The sequence below is a fragment of the Meriones unguiculatus genome, chromosome 11 (genome assembly GCF_030254825.1).
Source record: "Meriones unguiculatus strain TT.TT164.6M chromosome 11, Bangor_MerUng_6.1, whole genome shotgun sequence".
NCBI classification, from domain to species: Eukaryota; Metazoa; Chordata; class Mammalia; order Rodentia; family Muridae; genus Meriones; species Meriones unguiculatus.
The window spans coordinates 110,474,988-110,497,274 of NC_083359.1; the positions used below are offsets into that span (position 1 = coordinate 110,474,988).

Here is a 22,287-nt window from a genome sequence, read left to right on the forward strand (position 1 = left end):
GGAAATCGTGACTGTCAGTCTCGGCTGACTCCCTACATCTATGGCTAACCAAGCACAGGTCCGCATTAGGACAGAGTTTTGCATTTTCCCACTTTCTTGCACGCTCTGGCTTACTCAGTTGTCGGTTTACTCTTGATCATAACTCACCCTTATTTCCATCCATGTTACACTGGAATTAAATACTTTTTTGTTCATTTTAACAGATGTAGCAACAGTGTGATTTATTTTTAGTTATAAGAACACTTTGGTGTAGATCTCTTTAAAAAGATTACTTCAGAATTAACGAAAATGGTCATTAAGAATTTCTAGGCTTTGCTTTTTATATATATAAAAACCAGTATTTAAACCAGTATTTAAATTTCACAGTGAAGAGGTCCTAAACTTTTATACAACATGAGGTTATGTAAAAATAGAAGACATGGACACCTTTAAATCTTTAATCCTTTAAGCAGCAAGCATATTACTCTTCCAGGCCAAACACTGCTCAAACAAAAAAGGAAAATAATGACGTGCAAAATATTTACAAAATATGCAAAGCACACAATAAAGACGTCTCACCATATACATGTGTCATATCACTAATGAAACTACGATTTTTCTACTGTGTGCTCTAGTGTTGGTAAATAAAACTGCAACACATCCCTCGGACACAGCGCCTGGCCCACATCTGGGACACAGATTTTAAATGAAGCACAGACACTGGACACCCGGACAGACGCTGGTGCTGACCAACTTGACTGACATTCCCCACAGACTGTACTGAAGGTTACCGACAGGAGACGAAGACAACGGAAGCTGCAAGGTATAATATGCACGCACACAAGACACGGGCTTTGAAAAATGCTCTAGACAGTTTAAGATACACAACCGTTTCCCATGGCTTTTAAAGTAAAAATAAGTATAAATTCTTTAATGTTATTTTTAAATCAGTTACATTTTATCTGGGGCATAAACTATTAAGGTGATCCAGTAAGAAAGGGCTCCTCCTGAAAGCCACCTTCAGTATGGCAGGATGAAGGGTCCTAGGAAGGAACTCTGAAAATGAAGACTGACAATGAATTTAAACCCAGGGCTCCTTCAGGCTGGAGAGCCCAGAAAGGGACTATTTTTCCAATACCTGGGGAATAGATGGCACTTCTGATGTGGACAGCCTGTGGCCCTACCAAACTGTCCCTCTGCAACAAGCCATGCTACAGGACGAGGTCACTCCATCAAGACTGTCAGTGACAGGATGCTGGAATGCTTCCGCCATAAGTATTCTTCGTGGGTGCTAGCAATTCTGGGTTGGAACAAAAGACTTTAAGTCTCTGCTTTTTCGTAAAAATGGGTCTAAGTACTTTAGTTAATGGCACAATTATTGCAATAACACAACAAATTCTCAAGTTCATCTAGTGACGTGATGCTGATGCTTTAGCCCTAAATCAAACCCCAAGCACACGGTGGCAAGCACACGTGTAGATGGACAGAGATTTATCAAGAAAAAAACACCCTTCCTGTTAAACACAGACCCTACCAGTGAGGGCTACTTGAAGTTCAGAAGAGAAATTGTAAATAAATGTTTCCATAACCACCGTCTCTACAGAACTGACAAAAGAATGTTCTGGATTCCCACACAGGCCGAGAGTAGCTAACGGCAAAAAGCGTTTAGAAACATTGTTTTCAAAAGTAACATTTTCAAAGAACTTAAAAACATTATATGTCACCAAATTTTAAGTCCTTTTTCTGCATGTGATTCCAAACCTGTATTACTGAAAGATAACAGGGTCAATGACCTTTAAACAAGGACTTTACATAAGGACCCCAAACTGTGTTAAAGGATTAGCAGGTTCAATACATTCTTTGTGGTTTTATATAATTGCTTTGCAATTGATTTTAATTGCTTTCTTTTAAAGGAATATATTAGAGTTCCTTTAGAAAGAAAGCAACACATTTTGAAAAAAGGGATAAGAAGCTATAATTCCTTAAATATGAACATATCAAAATCTGAAATGCAGGCTATGTATTCTTGCACTCCTAACATAGGAAAGTGTGTGTGTGTGTATTTAAATTTAAATTAAAGAAAAAGCAAAGAGTTAAACACCCTTAAGGAACTTAAGGAGTTTTTACAATTTCTAAGTCAGTATTTCTGTACTAACAGCTTTGAGTAGGAAGAGCAGAAAAATAAGAAACCTCAACAAAATAAATACAGTAAAAACAAACGAACCTCCCCTGGTGTGTAGACTACTTTTCCTCCGTGAGCTCACACTAGTGGGGAGGCCAGCAGAGGGGCCTGCTGGAGGGGCCAGCAGAGCTGTGTGACGGCTAATCTGCAGCCTCGGTGTCTGGGAGGGCCCGGCTTTCCTCTTTTGGGTCAGTCGGGCGAGCACTGGTTTGGTGGTGGTGAGAGGTCTGCCACCCTGTCCAACCTGCTTAGTGCAGTGAGGGCTGTGAGTCCGTCTGAATCCCAATGAGTGAAGGCGGCTGCTGACCACCGACCGTGCTCAGCACTGGCCTCGGGTTTAGGCGGGGCGGCATGGAGTTAGCAGGGCGGATGAGCGGTGGCGGAGGCTGGTTGAGAGCTGGCCGGGGCTGGCTGAAGCGAGCCTGCTGCTGGAGTGGAGGAGGCTGCCGGTGCAGAGCAGGGGCGGCAGGCGGCGTTGGACGGAGAAGAGGCGGAGGCTGGGCCAGGGTGGCAATGGGGGCTGTTGGTGCTGGAGGGCATGGCGGGGCAGGAGGTGATGGGCCCAGAGTCTGAGGAGCCTGTGGGGTCTGTGCCTAGAGGTGAGGAAACAAAAACACATGTATGAGATTTAAGTCCTAACAAACTTGCTACAATATAGTTTGGGCTGTCACAGGAAAAAAACCAAAATAAATAAAAACAAAACAAAGTAACGCCAGTGTTCATTGGAAGCGCAAGCTTCTTTTATTTTTAACAAAACAAAACAAAACAAAAAAACCCTACCTCCCACCCAAAAACAAAAAACAAAAAACCCAACAAGGCTACCAAACAGACATCTTTATTAGTAAACAGCTTAACAGTGGAGAAATACACTTTCCGCTCTGCTAGGACCAGAGTGGGCTGTCTATGACTCAGCAGTCACCAGAGAAGCGTCACTGAGGAAGTGGATTGCCAGCCTCATGCTCAGTTAGCTAGTCCTCACACATCACCCTTCCAGAGCGCCACACAGAGGGCGGCTCCTCAGCTCGGAGCAGCTGCAGTCCCAGACACACACACACCTCCTCTTCTTCATCAGTGCTCTTCCCTGACGGCACGTGAGAAGCACTTTCTGTCTCCTCCCCTAAAGCGGAAGCATCAGCATTAGAAGCCTGGGTTCCTTGTTCTGCTTCCCACTCCTGCAATACCTCCTCTAAGTTAAACCGACGCCTGTAGTTTACAAAGAAGTTCTTCACTTGGCCAACAGTCTTGTTGCCAATTACATCTGCAATAGCTTGAAAATCTTTACCATATTTGCGGACACCTGGAAGGCAAAGTAGATACACACCTGTGAAGGGTCAGCAAGGAGAGCCGTGGGTACTATACATCATGCACACGCAAACACCAGCAATGAACAGCTTTCTGACACGCTCTGCTCGGGTCCCAGTTCTGAGACAGAGTCTAAGCTAGCGGTCAAGGTCACAGGTGAAAACCGTCAGTTTGTCATTTCATCAGCCACTTGCCTTCGACTGAACAATCAGAAACTTACCAGTTTTTACATACTCAGTTATTTTCTCCAATCCTCTCTTGAACTCTCAAATACAGTCCATTTATTGTAAAGCATTGAATTCTTTGTTCCATCCTCAATTCCACATCCACTTATTGCCCTAGTAGCCAGTCACCTAAATTTGAGCAACACCGTTTGTAAACACAACTGGATGGGAAGAAGCCATGTCTTTAACCCCTCAATGGACCGCGTGTGCCATATGGTTTCCCCACGATGCAAACAAAGCAAGTTAATTTGAGGCTTAACAGGAACTACACCATAATTACCCGCCTACCCCACCAGGGCACCGACAAATAGAAATAATTCCTTTAGAAGCTCAGAATTACGGCAGTCTGAGGGGATGTGGAAAGGAAGATACATTTGGTCTATCCAACCGTGTGTGAAAATTCCTAAGTGCTCCTCTGGGAGAATCAGCCCCAAGCGCATCACCCGCCTCAGACGTCAGAAGGACACGCCCCCTAAGGACACCCCCCACAGAACACGCGCTGAGGAGGAGAGGCAGTAGCTGGCTTAGGAAGTTGAGATCAACAATTGTCTTCAGAACTTAACACGGGTGATAATCTGCTGAGCTGAGTTCCAAAAGAAAATCAAGGATGCGTGTAGAAAGAGATGTACCTTGCTCAAAATACAATTCAAAGGTTTTTAGTTTATGCTTTGATAACTGTACTCATATCGGAAAGTAGTCATTCATGAAAGAGATGAGAGAGACAAGAGGAGGCTCAAGCCGCCACTCGGTGTAATCAAAGCCGAGCGTGTGAGAACAGGCAGGTGCGGCTCAGAGCGCTGTTCTCGGAGAGAGCTGAGACGCCTCCGCTGTGAGCGAGGCTCTGCTTTTAGCTGCTGCTCTGGCTCTGCGCCGAGGCTCTGAACAAGCATCTCCGAGTACAGCTGCCCCGCCGGGCCGGGCGGTCACTGCTTCAGCGCTTTCTGATGGAAGCCTGACATGTCACTGCCGGGAGCCTGGCTCTACACGCTACGCTCACGTGTGCTGTCCTACAGGAAAGACGTGCAGGACACAGACGTCAGCCGCAGGGCTTAGTCAACGCAAACAGGCGTGTACTCTCCGTAAACCCAGACCGGGCTCCGCGGTTCCCTCGCTACCCTGACGGTCTGCGCGGCAGCCGCAACCAGGTCCCCGTGACAGCTGTGGTCACACTCCAGCAGCCCTCCACCAAGGGCTCCTCAGGAGGCAGCAGCTTTTGGAAGGTTCTGTGCCTCTGCGAACACACGCCTGAGCGGGCCGCACAGAGGGAGGCTGCCTGGAAGCCGCCCTGGCTTTCCACCAAGCGACTGAATTCCCAGGCCTTCCCTCGCCCTCCTAGGAGCTGATGGCCCCCCTTGGCACCAGGTCGTCCCGCTGCAAGGTCACAGACCCTCAGCTGACAAGGCCTCGGGAGAGCGCGGCTTCTGGAGCGCGTGGCGCAGCTTCCCCAGCTCACGCAGGCGAGGCCCCCGCCGGGCAGACCCCTCTGGTCTGCGGCATGATCCCACTGGGGTCCTGAGAACACACAACCCGGAAACCCTGCCCTGGCGGGGCCTGTCGTCTCGGGCGGCCCCTGCCCGCCCTGGGCCCCGCTGCCGAGTGCGGAGAGAGCGGAGAGGTGCAGGGCTGCAGCGTCCGCGCTGTGCTCGGAGGGCGGCTTCCTTTCCCCCCGGCCCACTCCTGCTCCTCCTCAAGCTATGGCTCCTCACGGAGTCAAGAACTGCGCGCGTGTGCGAGCGCAAGCTCAGATGCTGTTTCCCAGGTTCTAGCCATGTTGGGTTGTTAAGACAGGGCCTCTCTGTGTCCTGGAACCCACTGAGGAGGCGAGGCTGGCCAAGGAGGCCCTGGGCTCTGCCAGTCACCGCCCCCAGCGCTGGGCTGCAAGTGCGCACGGCCATACCTTAAACCCATCAAACAAGCTGCTGCTCTAGGGATTGGACTGAGGTCTTGTGCCTTGCACTTTACTGAGTCACTTCCCTGGTCATGGTGGGCTGCTCTGTCATCTCTGTGCTCCTGGGAGCGCCCAACAGCCTTCTGGCTAGGAGATAAAACCCTCTAAAACCTACACAAAGCCATGGGCTTGAGCGTTCTGTCTAGAGGGGAGGCTCTGCGGGTGTGCGCGAGGGCGAGCAGCCGGCTGGCGCCCTGCGGCAGCTCCTTCGGGAGGTCTCAGCGCAGAAGAGGGAGGCTGGCCTGAGCAGGGGCCGCCGGGCCGCTCTGTGCCTGGGGGAGGGCCACGCTCCACACTAGACCCCGGAACGAAGGCGATCTACTGCCTTCTCAGTTAGGTGGTGGCGGGGTCCGCCACACGCTGAAGCTCACCCGAGGGGGTCACCTCTAAAGGCCAGAGGCCAGTCTTCACGGACGCCCTCCTAGAGACCCTCCAGAGCTGAAGCTGGAAGCCCCAGAGAGGAAAAGACTGATTCCAGCCACGCTTCTATTCTTGCAAGTAATTATCTTAAATACTTGATAGGATTTTTAAAATTTTGTTTGGGAATTAAGGAAAATGGAACCAGGGGACAGTCACCACCACACCGTATGGTGGCTCACGTTTTCCTGTCACTGTTCCCCACTGCCCGACATGTATGAGCCTCTACACATGCAGTTAAAACTTCCTTATCTGCGTTAAAGGTCATTTTCTCACTGGTAGAGAACGGCCGGCACCGCCTGAGGAAGCCCGTTCTGAGCCGGGGCTGGGTCCACTTGCGCCTTAGGGGCACCCGCAGGGTGCTTCCTGACTGAGGTAGCCTGGGCGCTGCTGTCGGTATTCACACAGCAGAGAGCCAGCACTCACAGTGGCGAGGGCCCAGAGCGGAACTTCCCGGACTCCGCTTTCGGCACTCAGGGTGCTCCGGGACACACTGACTCCCAGGGCTGCTTCTGAGTAAGAGCCCGGGATCTAGAGACGCTAAGGTCGGTCTTTCCCACAGCTGAGATACACAGGTTACACTCACATCCCTGGGGATACGGACTGTCACCTCCCGTCAGTGTCTGCACTAGCTCAGCGGACAGACAGGAGGGACTGGGCCCTGCAGTGCAGAGCCCGAGTCCTCCCGGCGTCCACCGCTTCTCTCTGCGCCCTGCACTCCACGTGGAAGGTTCAATCCCACTCCCCCAACAACGGGGCATTGGGTGGGTAACGCTGTGACGTGCTCTGCAGAGGCTGACACCCTCTAAGATGTCCGCCCTCACGCCCCGGTAACTCAAAGAACGCCTCAAAGCGAACGGGCGCCTGACGACACAGGAGCGCTGGCGCCCTGCTTCCACTCCCTGTGGCCCTCCATTTTTATCAGCGTTAAGCCTCCTGCCTTCTACTTTATAAACCACTCTAGGTTTGGGGTTTAGCCACGAGATAAATCTAAAAAGGCAATTTCCAGACTGCAGCTTTGTTTCTCTTTAAAGGATGACACTGTAGGTGCCGAAGAGACGGCAACTCTCCTGCAGGCTCCGGCCTGGACGCCCTGCTCTGCGCCCTGTTCTGGGAACGTGGCGGGGAAATGAAACTGAAATCTAAGGCTAACATCTTGCTAAAATTTTGTTTTTCCTGAAATAGCATGAAGATCAGAGAGCTACATCCTTTAAGCACCAGGAAACGAATCCACTTCTGAGTGGACTGAAAATGGCAACAGCAAACACCACACGCCACATTCCTTCTGTGCTACCACGTAAATGCGTGTTTTTCCGAGAACAGCCAACAACTGCTGCCTGCCTGAAAAGGCCATCCAGATGTGGGGCAACGGGCACACGAGCTGGCTCCTCTGGGCACTAATGACGTCCCACCTGGACGCCTGGAGAACCGCACCAAGACCATGGCGGAACTAGCATGAGCACAAGGTAGAGACAGAAGCAGAGACAAGATTCCCACCAGACCTGACTGACCTGTTTCCACTTCTCACTAGGGGAGGAAGGAAGGAAAGTGCTCAAACTGCTGGCGCCCAGGCAACAGGAAGGGAGCGGTAGACTGGACCCCAGGTGGGCACGGTCTGCTTAGGCTTTTCCGTCTAGCACACAAGTGTGTTCAGACTGGCTGGCGACCTCAACAATGGCACCACCCCTTTCTCTAGGCCACTGTAGCAACCCAGCATGCACGAGGCAGAGCATTTTACAAAGGTGCCACCACATGGACACACGCCACTATCAAAACAAAAGTGGCGACTTCTTCCCAACGCTGAAGCAGCTGTTAGAGGAGCTGCCATGTGAAGGTGTCTCAGAAATATCGAAGAGAACAAGTGTTTGCTAAGTAGCATCTCACAGCAAGGTCCACGCGTTAAACAGACTCCACAGTGTCCACGTACCTCCCCAGAGCAACCGGCACTGGGCCCCACTCCAGCACGCGGTGGGTAAGCTATCCTTCAGGCCTCTATGTAAATGCATGAACAGAGAGCAGGAAATGGCACCTTTTGGTTCTTTCTAGAACAACTGCTTTAGTCACAAATAGATACATATTGTTTTATTTTATGTTCTAACAGTAGGAAGGAGGCCAAATAAAAATTCCAAATAACCTTTAATCTACAGAACTAAAAATGAGGCATTAACACACTGTTTTAGAAGGACCTTCAAAATCCCAAGAACCAGTGTCTTCCACCAGACTGCTGGCGGAGTGATTTATTTAAAGGTAACTTTCTAAACGTGCCTCAGGGAGCACTGCCCTCCCTCAGCAGGATGGGGAGGCCTGGCTCTAAGCGTCAGCACTGTCTTCCACATGTCAACACTTCTGAGCTATCTGCACACAGCTGCTCAGGCAGTACCCAGCCCTTTTCCTGATTGCAGCTTTGGATGGTCCAACCAGGCTGTTCATTTGGTGGACTCTGCCCCTGACAGCAGCTCAGCATGACACTATCAATTTCAAGGGCTGTGTGGAGAAAGATCACCCCAAATTTCCCCTGGAGATTCTCTCCAGAAAACCGTGTGCTGGAATGATTTCTATGGTGATACAGAACTGATATACTAGCCAAACACTGGAGAGCAGGGGTCAGCCCTTGTCAGGCCGCACTACAGTGGAAACAGGCTTTGATGGGAACGGAAGGACTGCTCTGAGCTCCGAGCCACAGCTCTAAACACCTGGGTGCAGCCTCTGGGCAGAAAGGAGGATGCAGGTCGGGAAATGTGAGCTGTGCCTCACAGGAGTCCTGCTCAGAGCACTCAGCCTCACACGAGAGCTCTTCGTAGTCAGCACAGGAAGGGGTCACCAGACCACGGCAGACCACCGTTCATTCACACACTGAGGTCTGCGCGTAGCTCATCTTAAAGAGAGACAAACTGATCCTAAACACAAATGGACAATTTGTCCCTGTCCAGGCTGACAGTGCTCCCCGTCGGCCCGTGGTGTGCTCACGAACCGCACCAGATACGGTAAGGCAACTTCCCAGTGTCCACAGCCTCCTGAAGGCACTTGGGGATCTGTCTCTTTGTAAGGAATGACACACTGAAAGCAGTATTTTCATCACCTCACACTTTTCAGGTACAGGAACAAAGAGCAATGAGACACATAAGAAACTTTTAGTTTCTGTTGGTCGTGAGCCACGGAGCACTGGGGATGTGTTGTGCTCCTGGGGACCCTAAATGCAGATTCCGTATGCTGCACCCACAAACAACACGCATCCCTGCTCACCAGGACGGTGTGCTGAACGCAGCCCTTTCTTGACCCACTTACGGGAGGGAAGGCCGCAGCCGCCTCCCGGGACAGCGAAGATCAACAACAGTAGCTGCTTAGCTTTGTATACCTTGCACTGCTAGGAGCTGCTCCTCTGTGGTCCAACGGGCATTAATTTTCTGATTTGACTACAAAATTAAAAAGAAGTTTCCTAATGAGGATATGAAGACATACATTTTTCCAACTTGCTTTTTAAAAACTTTTCACCAAATCATAGACATGAGACTAATATGCTGCCTCATGGAGGTTTCATTTTCAGAAGGATTACATACATCTCGAGTTACCTTTTATCCACACACAAAAATAAGGAAAGGAAAACGCTCCCTCTTGATCACTGAACAACACTGACATTTCGCTCATTTCCCAGTTAGTGTCCTATTACACACACTGCAGACACTGGTTTTCAACAGTAAGAGATCATTTCCTTCTCTCTTTTTTTCTCGAAACAGGGCTTCTCTGTGTAGCCTTGGCTGTCCTGGACCCTGTAGACCAGGCTGGCCTTGAACTCCCAGGACTCCACCTGCCTCCCAGGCTCTGGGATTACAGGTGTGCGCCACCAGCCCAGGCTGTGCTGGCTTCTTTAGAGAGGGAGGGTCTGTGACTGATATTTCTTCACTTCACATTAAATAAAACCTATGCTTTTACTCTCCTACAACAGTTGTACAAATTAGACTGAAATGGAGGATAAGCCTAAGTCCTAAAGCACTTCTTTAAATTTCTAAAGCAGAAAATGATCTACCGATAAGACATCCCCCCCCCCATCACAGGACTTGCCAATGTTTCTTCCAAAGTCACTGTTAAAAATCCTACAGTAATCAACACCTAACCAAACTTCGGGAGTTCAGTTAGGGTCTAAAGCAGTAGAGGGCGAGAGAAGCTGGTGTGCCAGGTCACAGATGGCCACAGGGATGCTGCCATGGTGCCTGGACCTACTGGGCGAGCAGCAGGCAGTGTCCCTTGAGAAGGAACATCAGCTCTCAGCTCTGGGCACAGAGCTTTACACCTCCTTATGAACAAGCATTCAGAAGGAAGAAACAACCTCAGAGTCAGATACAGAATCAAGAAAGGATGAAAGGAAGACGCTTAAAAAGATCCAGAGCAAGGAAGAAAAAAATCAGAAACAGACAAGACTGAATTCTAGGAGCTAAGAGGGACAAGTGGGCAGTGGGCAGAGAAGACCCTGCAAGAACGCTGGGGGCAGGGGGAGGAGGCAGAGCACACAGCACAAGTAAGAGCTCCTTAGCTGGGCCTGGGGTCGCAGGGCTGGAATGCCAGCTGTTTGGGAGGCTGTGGCAGGAGCTCACGTTCCAGACCAATGTTCACGACTAGCCTAGGCAACTTAGCCAGGCCTGTCTCAAAATGAAACACACAAAGAAAGCCAGGGACAGAGAAGGTCCTCGTCCCCACCACCTCCCTCAGTGAAAAGGAATCAACAGAGCACCCAGAGCTCAAGCGGGTTCTCCGAAGGACAGCAACAGGGCAGACCCTGAACTGGTACCCAAGGGTGTTCACGGCCAGTTCCTGGAATCAGCACTGGAACCATTTAAAATGGATCCAAATACTTCAGAGCAAATGGTGGAAAAATAAAGGGCCTATGGTAGTGTAATGATTTAGAAAACAGGAGCTTTGTAAACTGGCCCGTTCTTTGTACGAAGTTTCATCGACGATCTCATGTATGTGACACGTGTCTATGCCGTGCACACGTGGCTGTGTGGCGGTCTGGCCTGGGGAGCTGGCTCTCCGTCTACCTTTGTGTGGGTCCCAGGGATCAAGCTCAGGTCGTCAGGCCCAGGCCGTTCCTTCAGCAGATGAGCCCTCCTGAGGGCCTGGCCATCTGTGGGCAGTTAGTGGTCGGGTCACCTGCCTTCACTCCACTGGTGGCACTTTCTCTTGACTACAGGATGGAATGGTTGTGAAAATCATGTGATTTTCAAACATGGGACTTTGTTCTCTGAAGGCTTCAAAACTTTGCTCAAGACTTTAACTCTTTTTTTTTTGCTCAAATCATTCTTTTTGAAGGGGTAGGCTGTTTTTTTTTTTTCTTTTTCTTTTTCCAACTGTTGCTTCAGCTGTCAACAATCTTATACAGACAACAGAAGCTATTCTCTTGCGCAGACATCATCCAGTTTCAACTGGGCACTCTAGAGTTCCACTTGCTTTGTGCTGTATTTGCACTTCCGCAGCGCTGGTGGTCTGGACAGACAGCAGCTGGGGTTCACAGGAGAGTGAGCACATCCTTGCTGGCCGGCCTCTCCTGCTGAGTTTCCGTCCTGGGACTCTCCCAGGCAAATGGCGACACCTCACAAATTGCTCCGAGGATGAACTTTAACTAAAAATGGAGACAGTGCCTGAGACAATGAAAGCTGACTGACTTGAGGGAAAAACGTCCTGAAAAGGGAACAAAAATGAAACAGAAATACTATAAAAATGCACTTTCATCCAAACCTTCGAAGCGCCTGAAAGGCGCAGTGCACACAGAGGACCCTGAGGTCTGAGCGGGGAAGGGCCGTGCTCTCCCAGCACTCTGCAAGATCTGGATTAAAGCAGAAGAAAGGCGGCAAGATCAACAAGGCCGGCCAGCCTTGCACTGAGCTAATGAGCTGTGTCAAAGGCTGAGGGGGTAAGACACGCAGCGGGGTGTGATTTAGCCAGAACACAGCTCTGAGGCCCGGAGAAGGCAGAAGTCAAGAGAGGCTCGCCTGGGAGCCGGCGAAGGTGAGGCGAGGATGAGGGTCACCTGGGCCACACTAGCAACAAGGCCCTGGGACATTCAGGGAGAGCGCAGGCTCCGTGCAGACAAAACACGATGTCCACGCATCTGAGCACTCTGCAGGGCTGAGGCGCTTTCATCACACAGAGCCACTCATGGGTTCCTGAGGCGTGCGCCTCTCGGAAGCTGTGCTATTCCTCACAGAGGCAGCCGCGCAGAGCGCTCTCACCACCCAGAGCACTGCATCGGAACACCAGGGCGTGAGCTAACTCAGAACGGCTGCTGAACGGATGTGGAGCAGTGTGGGGAAAAGCCAACCGAACATACGAATGGCTCCCAGGGCACACAGGAGCTGTGTGAGAGCTAGAGTGGCTGAAGGAATGGGACTTGGTTTCCAGGCCACGGCTGTTCACCCTGGGCGTATCCCCAGCGACACACTTGGAAAGAATGGTAAGCACTGCTGTGGGCGGCCCGCACTCACGCCTGCTACCACTTCCTTAATGCTGAACAACATCCATTTTAATGTAGCTATGATGCAGCTTTAGTACTATGAAGGTATGAGATTATGAACATCTAGGAGAAGAAGAGAAACATGAGTTTTGACTAAGAATTTAGACCATGCCTCTCTCTCTATTTGTGTGAAAACTGCTGCTGAGGGGACAAAGAGAGCGGAGCACCTCAACAGTTAAGGAGAAGGACAAGGAGTAAGCTTCTAATCTAGAGCTTTGGGAATGGGCCAGGGAGCCCAGAGTTTCACGTTGCAGGGTTCAGTCTTCAGTGACAAGTTAATGGCCTATGGATGGTAGCTCCAGCAGGAGACTGCAGGAACGAGATGCTGAAAATTGACAGGATTAAATACGTTAGACAAAATGGAGACAGGGAAGGGAGACTGAAGAGAAATAGAACAAGGTATTTTAAACATACAGGAGTTTTAAGTTACTGATTTTAAGTTCTCACAAACCCCAGAAACTTTGAGGAAGGACAACCAGAATGACTTGTGGTCAAAGCTGCAGCTGTCTCAGCAAGCCCTAATCTGAACACCCTTGCTTAGGAAGTAGCTGTTGAAAAGAAGACACTAAAAGCAGCAACGTAGGCAGGCGGCCTCAGTGCACTCCCTGCCTCCTCCCTGCTAAACAGTTTCTCTTCACCTGCTTCTCCATTTTGTCAGTGGTACATTCATATTATTTCTCAAGAGCTGAAAAAGTTACCAAGTTAAATTTTCTGCTCAAGGACGGGCACCTGAGTATCCATCACAAAGGCTGCAAGCAAACACAGAGGTAGAGAACCCCAGTGTTACCCCTTCCCAATTACTGCTGTTCGTCCTTCCCAGACCGTGGACTTGGCTGCCTCCACTGTCAGCCGAAACCACACCCCTCCTCCCAACACAGCTTCTCCCAGGACACAGGCGTCCGAACTCTACTCTCGTGCTGTTGTTCCTATGGCTGACCTTTCTATCTCACGAGACGCTCTTCGCGTGCTCAGCGTCAGCACGAGGACGCTCGCCTGTCAGTCTAGGACACCACTTCCTCGGCTCCCCGCTACAGCGAAGAAGCTGCTACAGCGAAGAAGCTGTGGGGCTTTCCCCTCGTTCCTAACTTAAAGGACACTTCTTCCAGCTCTCATGCAAACATCCCCCGGCTCCCGCCGAGCACTCTCTACGGCACCCCTGGCCACACTGCTCATGCTCTTCGGTGGCCTCGCTCGGCAGGCAGGACTCTTGAGGAAAGCGGTGTTTCGCATTCCACCGAGTCTCAGTGTCAGCTCGCCTGCTGGGTGGCTTTGAGCCTCTCCTTTTGAGTGTCCGCTCCACTCTGCACCGCGGCTGCCCTCTTCTCTCTGCCGGGAACGCGCTCTTAGCCCCGTGTCTGTGCATCACTCCCACTGCGTCCTCACAAGCCAGATGATGGGGAAAGGCCACCTTATCTTTGTGCCCCCCCACAATGTCTACACTGACTCCACGAAACAGGTGACTAATCAGTAGCTGTGGACATGACAGTGCTTTCTGCATCAAATGTTACTCTAGATGAAAACGAAAACTTAAAACCAAACAAATACGTAAAGCTCCTTCATGATGGTGCGCACTGCACTCAGTGACGCAGCTACTGCCAAGGTTAGTGACAGAGAAGGACCGTCCTTCGAGGTCTTCCACGGGACATGACCAGCATTCAGAGTCTGTCTGCTAGCTGCCTGCCCTGACCGCAACCGCAGGATAACACAAACATGCTCATGAGGTGTCATATGAGACCCCTAAATCACCAAGCGACATCTCCCCTTCACTGGGCCCATTCTCGAGGCTAAGACTTTGGTGACTTCAGTTTGCTCACTGCCCTTACATCAAAAGACACAATAAATACCTGAAGACTTCTATGCCAGCAGCTGCCTGAGAATGCTAGTCTACCAAACAATTTGCTCTTCTCTGACACGGGCTGGACGTTTATGGACGCGGGATGCGCCCCGAGCCCTGCTCACCTCCGAGCAGCACCTGCTTCAGCTGCCTGTCTGTGCGGAGCAGACGGAGCGGAGCTCACGCTGCTGCTCACAGCACTGGCCCATCTTGGTGCCCAGTGATGAACGAGGCTGCCCCAGAATGCTATGAAAGCCTTAGGCCATAATGAACTCTTCCGTGAAGACTTGTAAAACTATTTGGGCATTTGTGTGTGTATGTGTGTGTAAGAAACTGTTGATTATAAATTATTCAGCCTCCCCCCACCCCGGAAATTTTAGTAGAAAAGCTCCTAGAAATACTCTTATTTCATTTACATTTTCAAACTTTTTTTTGTTTTCAAGTTTTACGCGTGTGTACATTTCACCTGCATGTACATCGTGTGCTAATTGCCTGGTGCCTGTGGTGCACCTGATCCTCTGGAGCTATGGGTGGTAGCCAGCATCATGCACGTGCTAGGGACCAAAGCCAGGTTCTCCGGGGGAACGGCCAGTGCTCTAACTGCTGAGCCACCTCTACATTTCCTAATTTTTAGCATAAACCTTCTTCCTAGTGGTTCATACTCTAAGAGCATTTGCTTGTTTATTAGTGTAGGGCCTGTGTGTGGCCTGCTGGTGTGCAGAGGTCAGAGGATAACTCTCAGGAATCCGTTCTCTTTCCCTCACGTGGATCTTGGGGATCAAGCCATGGCTGCCAGCATTGAGCCAGGCGATTATGACACCCTTCCACCACAGCCCGCCAAGTTCTTTTTGAGACAGGATTTCTCTGTGTCGCCCTGGCTGTCCCTCTGTCCTCTGAATCCTAAGTGCTGATATTAAAGGCGGGCACTCATGCCTGGACCCAACCATGCTTTTAAATCCTGCTGCACTCATATAATTTTTAAATTATGAAATGTCAGTATTTAAAAAATTTGGTTTATATATACTCACTATATGACTAAATACAAAATTAAAATAATCACTCCAAAATTTAAAGTTTCCCTTTGCAATAAAAATAGGAAAATAAAATGCTTTATATTACAACTCCCTTAGTTCAATGTCATGACAGGATTTTACCTCTGGGGCCTGAAATGAGACCTCTTTCTGACCTGTGCACACTGATGGATGACTTTTTCACTGCCATCCGTAACCCAGTCTTACCGTGGAGAGCACTGTTTCTGCATTGCTCCTGTGCTGTGCCGTTCCCCACCTCCCCCTGATCCATCTGTAGCTATCTGGTCAGACGTAGGAGGCACAGAAAGGCCCACAGGAACACATACAACTGTCTGATCTCTGTATACACAGAAAGGCCAAGTCACAATATCAACTGTAACTTGGGAGTCTTTAAAAAAGAATCAAAGATCTTACAGCAGAAACTTTTGTAAAAAGACTTGATTGTATTTTAGGGGTTTTAACTTCTCGTGTAATTAACTATGAACACAGAAACAAAACACAAATGGGTACTATATATTCTTATATATGCGATTCTGTATTTTCAGGCAGAGTGTAAAAAAATGCATACAGAAAAATCCTCATTGAAATTTAAGACAAAAACAAGTATCTTAAAATATGATTTTGTGTAAGAAAAACCCCTCGTCATTTATTCTTTCAGTGTTACCAATTTACACTGGCAGAAAAGGGCTTTGAATAAACACTTCTTGTGCCCAGGCGTCCATCAGCCTTCCGTGAACTGCGCTATGCTTGCTCTTACTGCACTTTTCCTAAGGACTTGCTGAGGGCAGGGGCAAATGACTTCATTTAAATACAAAAAGATCAGACTCAAAAGAACAACTATGTGAATGAAAAATTAGGCATGATAAATTGACCCGTTGGGAAATCTTCAAAAGGGACCAGAATAAAACCTGAGCACTGGGTACCTCAAAAGAACAGGTGCTTAACCACAACTATTTCAGCATCATACCTCGGGAGGTTTGAACTCTTCAATTCCACCTTCCATTTTCTGCTTAAGCGCACTGTTCACTTGCTTAGCATTCTGAACCTTCACAAAAGAACAGAACACGGGTCAGAGCATGCACTCGGTAAGGCTTGGTGAGCACATATGAGGGAAGAGGACGTACGCCTGAGGGTTAGCTCAGAAGAACAGACACGTGCTGCCGTTCAGTTAGCACACACCTGGACAGGCTGAGAATAACACAGATCCTTTCTGCGGGGTCGGGTGGCAGTGTGGCGTGCTGACCGGGGCTTCGGTCCTGGCAGGCAAGCTTTCCCCTGAGCTGCACCCCAGCCTAAGTCCCACTTTACACTCATTTAACAGTGCTGTTTATAACCACAGGCAGCTGGCATGAACAAGGAGTAAGCTCTGTCACCATTTCCCATCACCATCATGTTCCTACCAAATGGCAAATGTTTCTGTAATAATAATGATAACAGTGACTAGTATTTGCTAGGTATAAAACATTGTTTTTGATACATTAAAAAAGACTCAATTCTCACAAGCTTTCTGTGTGCCAAATACAATTAGTTCTGTAAAATACAGCATAAATATTCTTAAAAGTGATGATATAAAATCTGCAATTAACAAAAACCTGCATCTTTTGGGGAAAGTATACTCACTGGGTAGAACACTTAAAACTTTCCATGACAAACACGAAAAGACAGGATCTAAAAAAATGGGAGCACAACTTCATATACCCTTCAATGGTTACAGAATGTATAACTGCTACAATGAAGATGGCACTTGACCTTTTAAAGATATTCAGGCTGGTAAAGAGGACGTCAACCTGGCTGCAGTTGGCAGCTGATGTGTGTGGTTCTCCACACACTGTGAACTGACATAGCTCCTACACACCAAAGGTGTGCGAATGTGTTCAGTCAACTAGGTGCAGGTTCTCACTGACAAAACCATATGTTGGCCAACACAAAATTCATATTATGCTCAAGTTTCCCAGTCCATCAAATGCACTAAGACAAACATGTTTTCAAACAGGAGCTGAAGCAGGCCTGACTGTTTTCATTAGAACCATACATAGAAAATTAAATATAAGGCACACAGAGGATAAGAAACCTTTCAAGGTCCTGCATTTAAGTGGTACAATCTAAACGTAACCAAATTTCAAACTATTACTCTGTGAGCTACAGTTCCAGCCCTGTGCACTGGCTTATTCACTCCCAGATGACACAGAAGCCGAGCGAGAGATGGTGAAAAGCCTTGGAGCGAAGACAAGCTGTGCTCAAAGTCAGAGTCACTGACTCAGCTTCCAAGGCTTGCAAACAGTATGGTTATCATTCCTTGCTGAAGCCTAGTGAGCTGCAGATCTGTTTAGACTGAATGCTGCGTAACAACGCTGGCTGGAGATGCTGCTTAGGAGCAGAGCACCACAGCTGTGGGGTCGAGCCTGCACCCCAAACAAACACCCCCAAAAGACCTCCACAGGCTGCAACTCCGAGAAAAGCGCACCTGCAAACTACAAAAGCAGAGGAGCAAATGGCAGAAATCAGGAAAGGCACCGCTTGAAGGAAGTACCTGGCGCTTTAGAGAGATCAGCTCCATGTCCAGTTGCCTCAGGATGGTGTTGGCTGCGTTGGGACTACAGGAAACAGCCACCACGTCCTCCTGGGTCAGATACATGCCCTTGGGAGGCCGGCACTTGGCGCGCGGGGAGTGGTGCCGGTGCTGCAGGCTCTGGTGCTCCCTCCTGCCCAGGCCGATCTTGCTGGTCTGCACAGGCTGCTCGGCAGTACCCTACGAGGACAGAGTGAGAAGAGCGAGGCCGTCTCCCACCAACGCCTGCAGAGCAGACAGGCTACCACAAACAGAAAGACCTTCTGCACTGCAAAATACTCCCGAGCAGACATAGGTCGGGGTGTGACAGCATGATAAAATGTATGTGTGATTAATACGGTAAAATGTTTAGTTTCTAGGTCCTGAGACTATGAAAAAAAAGTAAGTCACACTGTAAATTCTTCCCATCAGCTTATGGAAGGAAGAGCCCCAAACAACAAAGGCCACACATAACGTCCCACAAAGAACACCAACAACGGCCACTCGGCACTTACACGCCACATGTTTGCAGCTTGTGAAAAGAGAAAGGGGGTTGGGGTTTTTGTTTTTTTCAAGACAGGGTTTCTCTGGGTAGCCCTGGCTGTCCTGGAACTCACAGATCCTCCCACCTCTGCCTCCTGAGTTCATGGGCCATGGTGGCTGGCAAGAGGAAGGTTTTATTTCCCTTGGAGTTTCAGAACACTGTATACCTACAGAGGTTAGCCTGGACACAGGTGGCTTGACTTTCGTGGTATAGCTTCTGTGAGACCTGACACATTTGACCTTGGTTCTTTAGAGGGTGGAGTGGGATCCCTAGAACCGCACAGTCAGGCATAAGCCACCACACAGCCTAACATTCATGGCAGCTACGGCTGATCTCATGTTCAGAGACGCCTCCTAAATCCTCGACTCGAAGGTTTTTCAAGCTGGCAGCGAAGGGAGGCCTTTTCTCCGAAGCCTAGAGCCAGGAGGAAGAGTTCAGGATGAGCAGCTGGGCGAGAGGGAGCAAGGCCTGAAGGCCCAGGCTTCTGTTGGGGCACAGAGGGCACGAGAGACAAGGGCAGAATGCGGGAAGGTGCATTCATCACCATGTAAGCAGGAAAACAGACCCGCTCACTCTGCCACAGGAAAGGGCCAGAAGCAGCCATGCCAGCGTCAGTCTGAAGAAAAGAAACCCTGAAGAGTCTCACCTGAAAACCCCCAGAGGCCGGCCCTGTACAGGGTTACCCCAGGGGCCGGCCCCACGCAGTTTATGCCCTAAACTTATATGATCTTTGCAGCTTGAAAAGTCCCCAATTTTAGTGGCTTAGAAGCAAATACAGAAGCTGCTTAGAAGAACACACTCCAGCCTCAGACGTCTCGCAGATAAGTACGAACTGGAAAAGGACACTCTTCAGGAAAGAGGGAGTCTGCACAAAGAGAGGACCAAGCCAAGTAAGAACTGTGACTAAATAATCAATACATTTATATATAAATTAAAAAACACTGAATTCAAGTTTGAATAAGCTAAAAAAACAAAAACAAGACAGGATGTGACCAAAACTATGGGTAAAAACACAAATCACAAATCAGTAGGGGTTAGAGCCAAAGCATGTAATGGGAAAGCCACTGAAAATACCAGCACTAGAGTAACCTAAATATAGAAGGTAAAATCTCCTGGGTACACCAGAATAAAAATGCGGGAATAGCCAGCTCAAAATAGCAGACAGTAAAATAATAAAGTAGATCACAAAGGAAAAAAGCCATAATATCAGAAAAGGCAAACAGACAGCAAAAATAAGTAAAATAGAGGGCTGGGGGATCGGCTCAGGCAGGAAAGAGTTTGCTGTGCAGAGCGGGGGGACCTGGGTGGCAAACCCCGGTCTCCTCACAAAAGCCTGGGCCATGTCCATGACCCCCTCACAAAAGCCTGGGCCGTGTCCATGACCCCCTCACAAAAGCCTGGGCCGTGTCCATGACCCCCTCACAAAAGCCTGGGCCGTGCCCATGACCCCAGAGAGACAGGAATCCCGGCAGCTCACTGGCCAGACAATCCAGTTAGAGCAGTGAGCACAGTGAGAGACCCCGCTTCAAAGAGAGAGAGAGAGAGAGAGAAAGAGACAGACACAGAGAGGGAGAAAAGGAGGGAAGGAGAGAGAGAGAGACAGACAGAGAGAGAGAGAAAAGGAGGGAAGGAGAGAGAGAGATAGATACAGAGAGAGAGGAAAAAAGAGGGAAGGAGAGAGAGAGATAAACACAGAGAGAGAGGAAAGGAGGGAAGGAGAGAAAGAGAGAAAGAGAGAGTAAAAAGGAGGGAAGGAGAGAGATAGAGAGAAAAAAGAGGGAAGGAGAGAGAGAGAAAAAGAGAAAGACATAGAGAGAGAAAAAGGAGGGAAGGAGAGAGAGAGAGAGAGAGAAAGAGAGAGAGAGAGAAACTGATAGAGGAAGACACCTGACTTCTGGCCTCTACTTTGGCGGTATGTATGAGTGCACTAGACACAGACAGACAGACAGACAGACAGACAGACATATCTGATTAAGCATTTTGGTCCAAGACGGCTGGAGTAAGACCAGCAGAAGAGAGAAAAACAGGAAGAAAGCAACTCCAGAGTGACACTCGGGCTTGAAGGGAAGGCTCAGTGGAGGACCCGGGTTCTGACAGCAGCACCAACCTGGGTGGCTCACAACTGCCCCTGACTCCAGCTTCAGGAGACCTCACGGCCTCCTGTGACCTCCACAGCTCCCTGCACTCAGAACACACATATTCAAACAAAGCCACACGTATATGTAAGTTTGCTGTTTCTTTCTTTTTGTTTGTTTGTTTGTTTTTTATCTAAAAAAAGTGAACTAGTGTTTATGGCTCAAGGAAGCAAAAGCAAAGCAGATGAAACTGAGGAATCTGAAAGTATCTGGCATTTGAAAAACCACTAAAATGTAGCAAATGGGAAAGTTAGAAAACATCACATTGACATAATGAGGGTTTTAAGTGTCATGAGTGGAGAAACGTCACAGGATGGTAAGGACTAGACAGGTCAGAGTTTGCAGTGACGGCTGCTGGGGAAACCACACACCGGGAAACTGAGGTTCAAGGCCAGCAGCCAGTCCACCATTCCAGTGCTGTGCTCACTGCGGCCCAGCTCACGGCCTCTGTGGCATTCTCAACGCCTCACAAATTCATGATCCTTACCTTATTAAACAGCACGTGTACCAGGTTAGCCTTTTCTCGTGGCTGTGCCTCCTCACCAACACAGTGAGGCAGCTGAACCCTTTCCTACGGCCTTCCCGAGCTGGCTTTCCGTGCGCCCTGCTCGGCACACATTTGCTGCCACTTTCTAATTCGCCATGAAGAGACTTCTGAGAAAAACCGGGGAGCAAAACTGGAAACCCTAAAATCTTACAACTCTTACCCTGTAGAGGTAGTCTCTTTCTTCAGTGCATTATGGACTAACAGTGCGGCAGGAGATAGCCCAAAACGGCCATTTATTGGCTGGCAGAGCTTTACACATCACAGTAGTTTCCAGACTTCAAATCCCACTGACACCTACTTCCTAAACCATTAAACAGAAGTCTTTCTTCTTTTCCCCAAAGATGAATTTTTAATTATGTGTGTGTGTGTGTGTGTGTTTGTGTGTGCATGTGGGTGCTGGTTTGTTTTTTAATTATTTGTGTGTGTTTGTGTGTGAGTGTGAGTGAGTGTGAGTGCCCACTGAGGACAGGGGTGTTGACTGCCTGGAGCTAGAGTTACAGGCAGGTAGACTAGGCCTCATGCTGGGAACGGAAGTCCCGTTCTCTGGGGGAGCAGTGCGTGCTCTTCACCACCAGGCCATCCCTCACTCTGCTCTGAGATAGGGTCTCAGTGTGTAAGTAGATCTACTCTCTAAGTAGATCAGGCTGGCCCCACACTCACAGAGATCCACCTGCCTCTGCAGCCCAAGCGCCAGGATTAAAGGTGCCACCACCCCAGGCTCAGGCTCTCTACCCCTGAGCATCACGACGTTGGTCTTTCTGAGCAGCCCTAGTGCAACAAGTACAAGTGTGGACCGTCACCTCTTTTTTGGCTTCTTTTTTTGGGTCATAGTCACTGTCGTTCCCGTCCATTGGGTGTGTTTCTTCCATATCGTCATCACTGAAAGACAAAAGATCAGTGGATCCTCCAGTGACCTCACTGCATGCGCCTGAGGGTTCTCACGGGGCAGAACAGCTGTAACCGGGACCCCACGTCCTCAGGCCAGTCATCCCTCGGGTTTACAGAACCATTCAAGCAACACTCCCCGCTCCGTAAGAGGGGGATGGCACGCACTCTGGTGTCACGCTGGGGGTGTGAGTTCTGTGTGTGGC

General features: G+C 49.3%; 1 protein-coding gene across 13 annotated transcripts in view; it reads right to left on the reverse strand.

Moving 5' to 3' along the window:
- Positions 1-423: 423 nt before the first annotated feature.
- The window catches only part of Rcor3 (REST corepressor 3), a 36,209-nt gene continuing 14,345 nt past the window's right edge, over positions 424-22,287 (reverse strand). For 2 of the 13 annotated variants that reach the window (XM_060364938.1, XM_060364934.1), the window contains 6 exons: positions 21,997-22,075; positions 17,953-18,171; positions 16,390-16,467; positions 9,408-9,465; positions 3,217-3,458; positions 424-2,754 (listed from right to left, as the gene is read on the reverse strand). In XM_060364938.1, coding sequence (XP_060220921.1) covers positions 2,410-2,754; positions 3,217-3,458; positions 9,408-9,465; positions 16,390-16,467; positions 17,953-18,171; positions 21,997-22,075 — 1,021 coding nt within the window. In that variant the 3' untranslated portion in view covers positions 424-2,409. Of the gene's footprint in view, positions 2,755-2,980; positions 3,817-9,337; positions 9,466-16,389; positions 16,468-17,952; positions 18,172-21,996; positions 22,076-22,287 lie in introns of those variants that run through there. The other 11 variants (XM_060364937.1, XM_060364935.1, XR_009584703.1 and 8 more) reach the window with 11 other exon arrangements.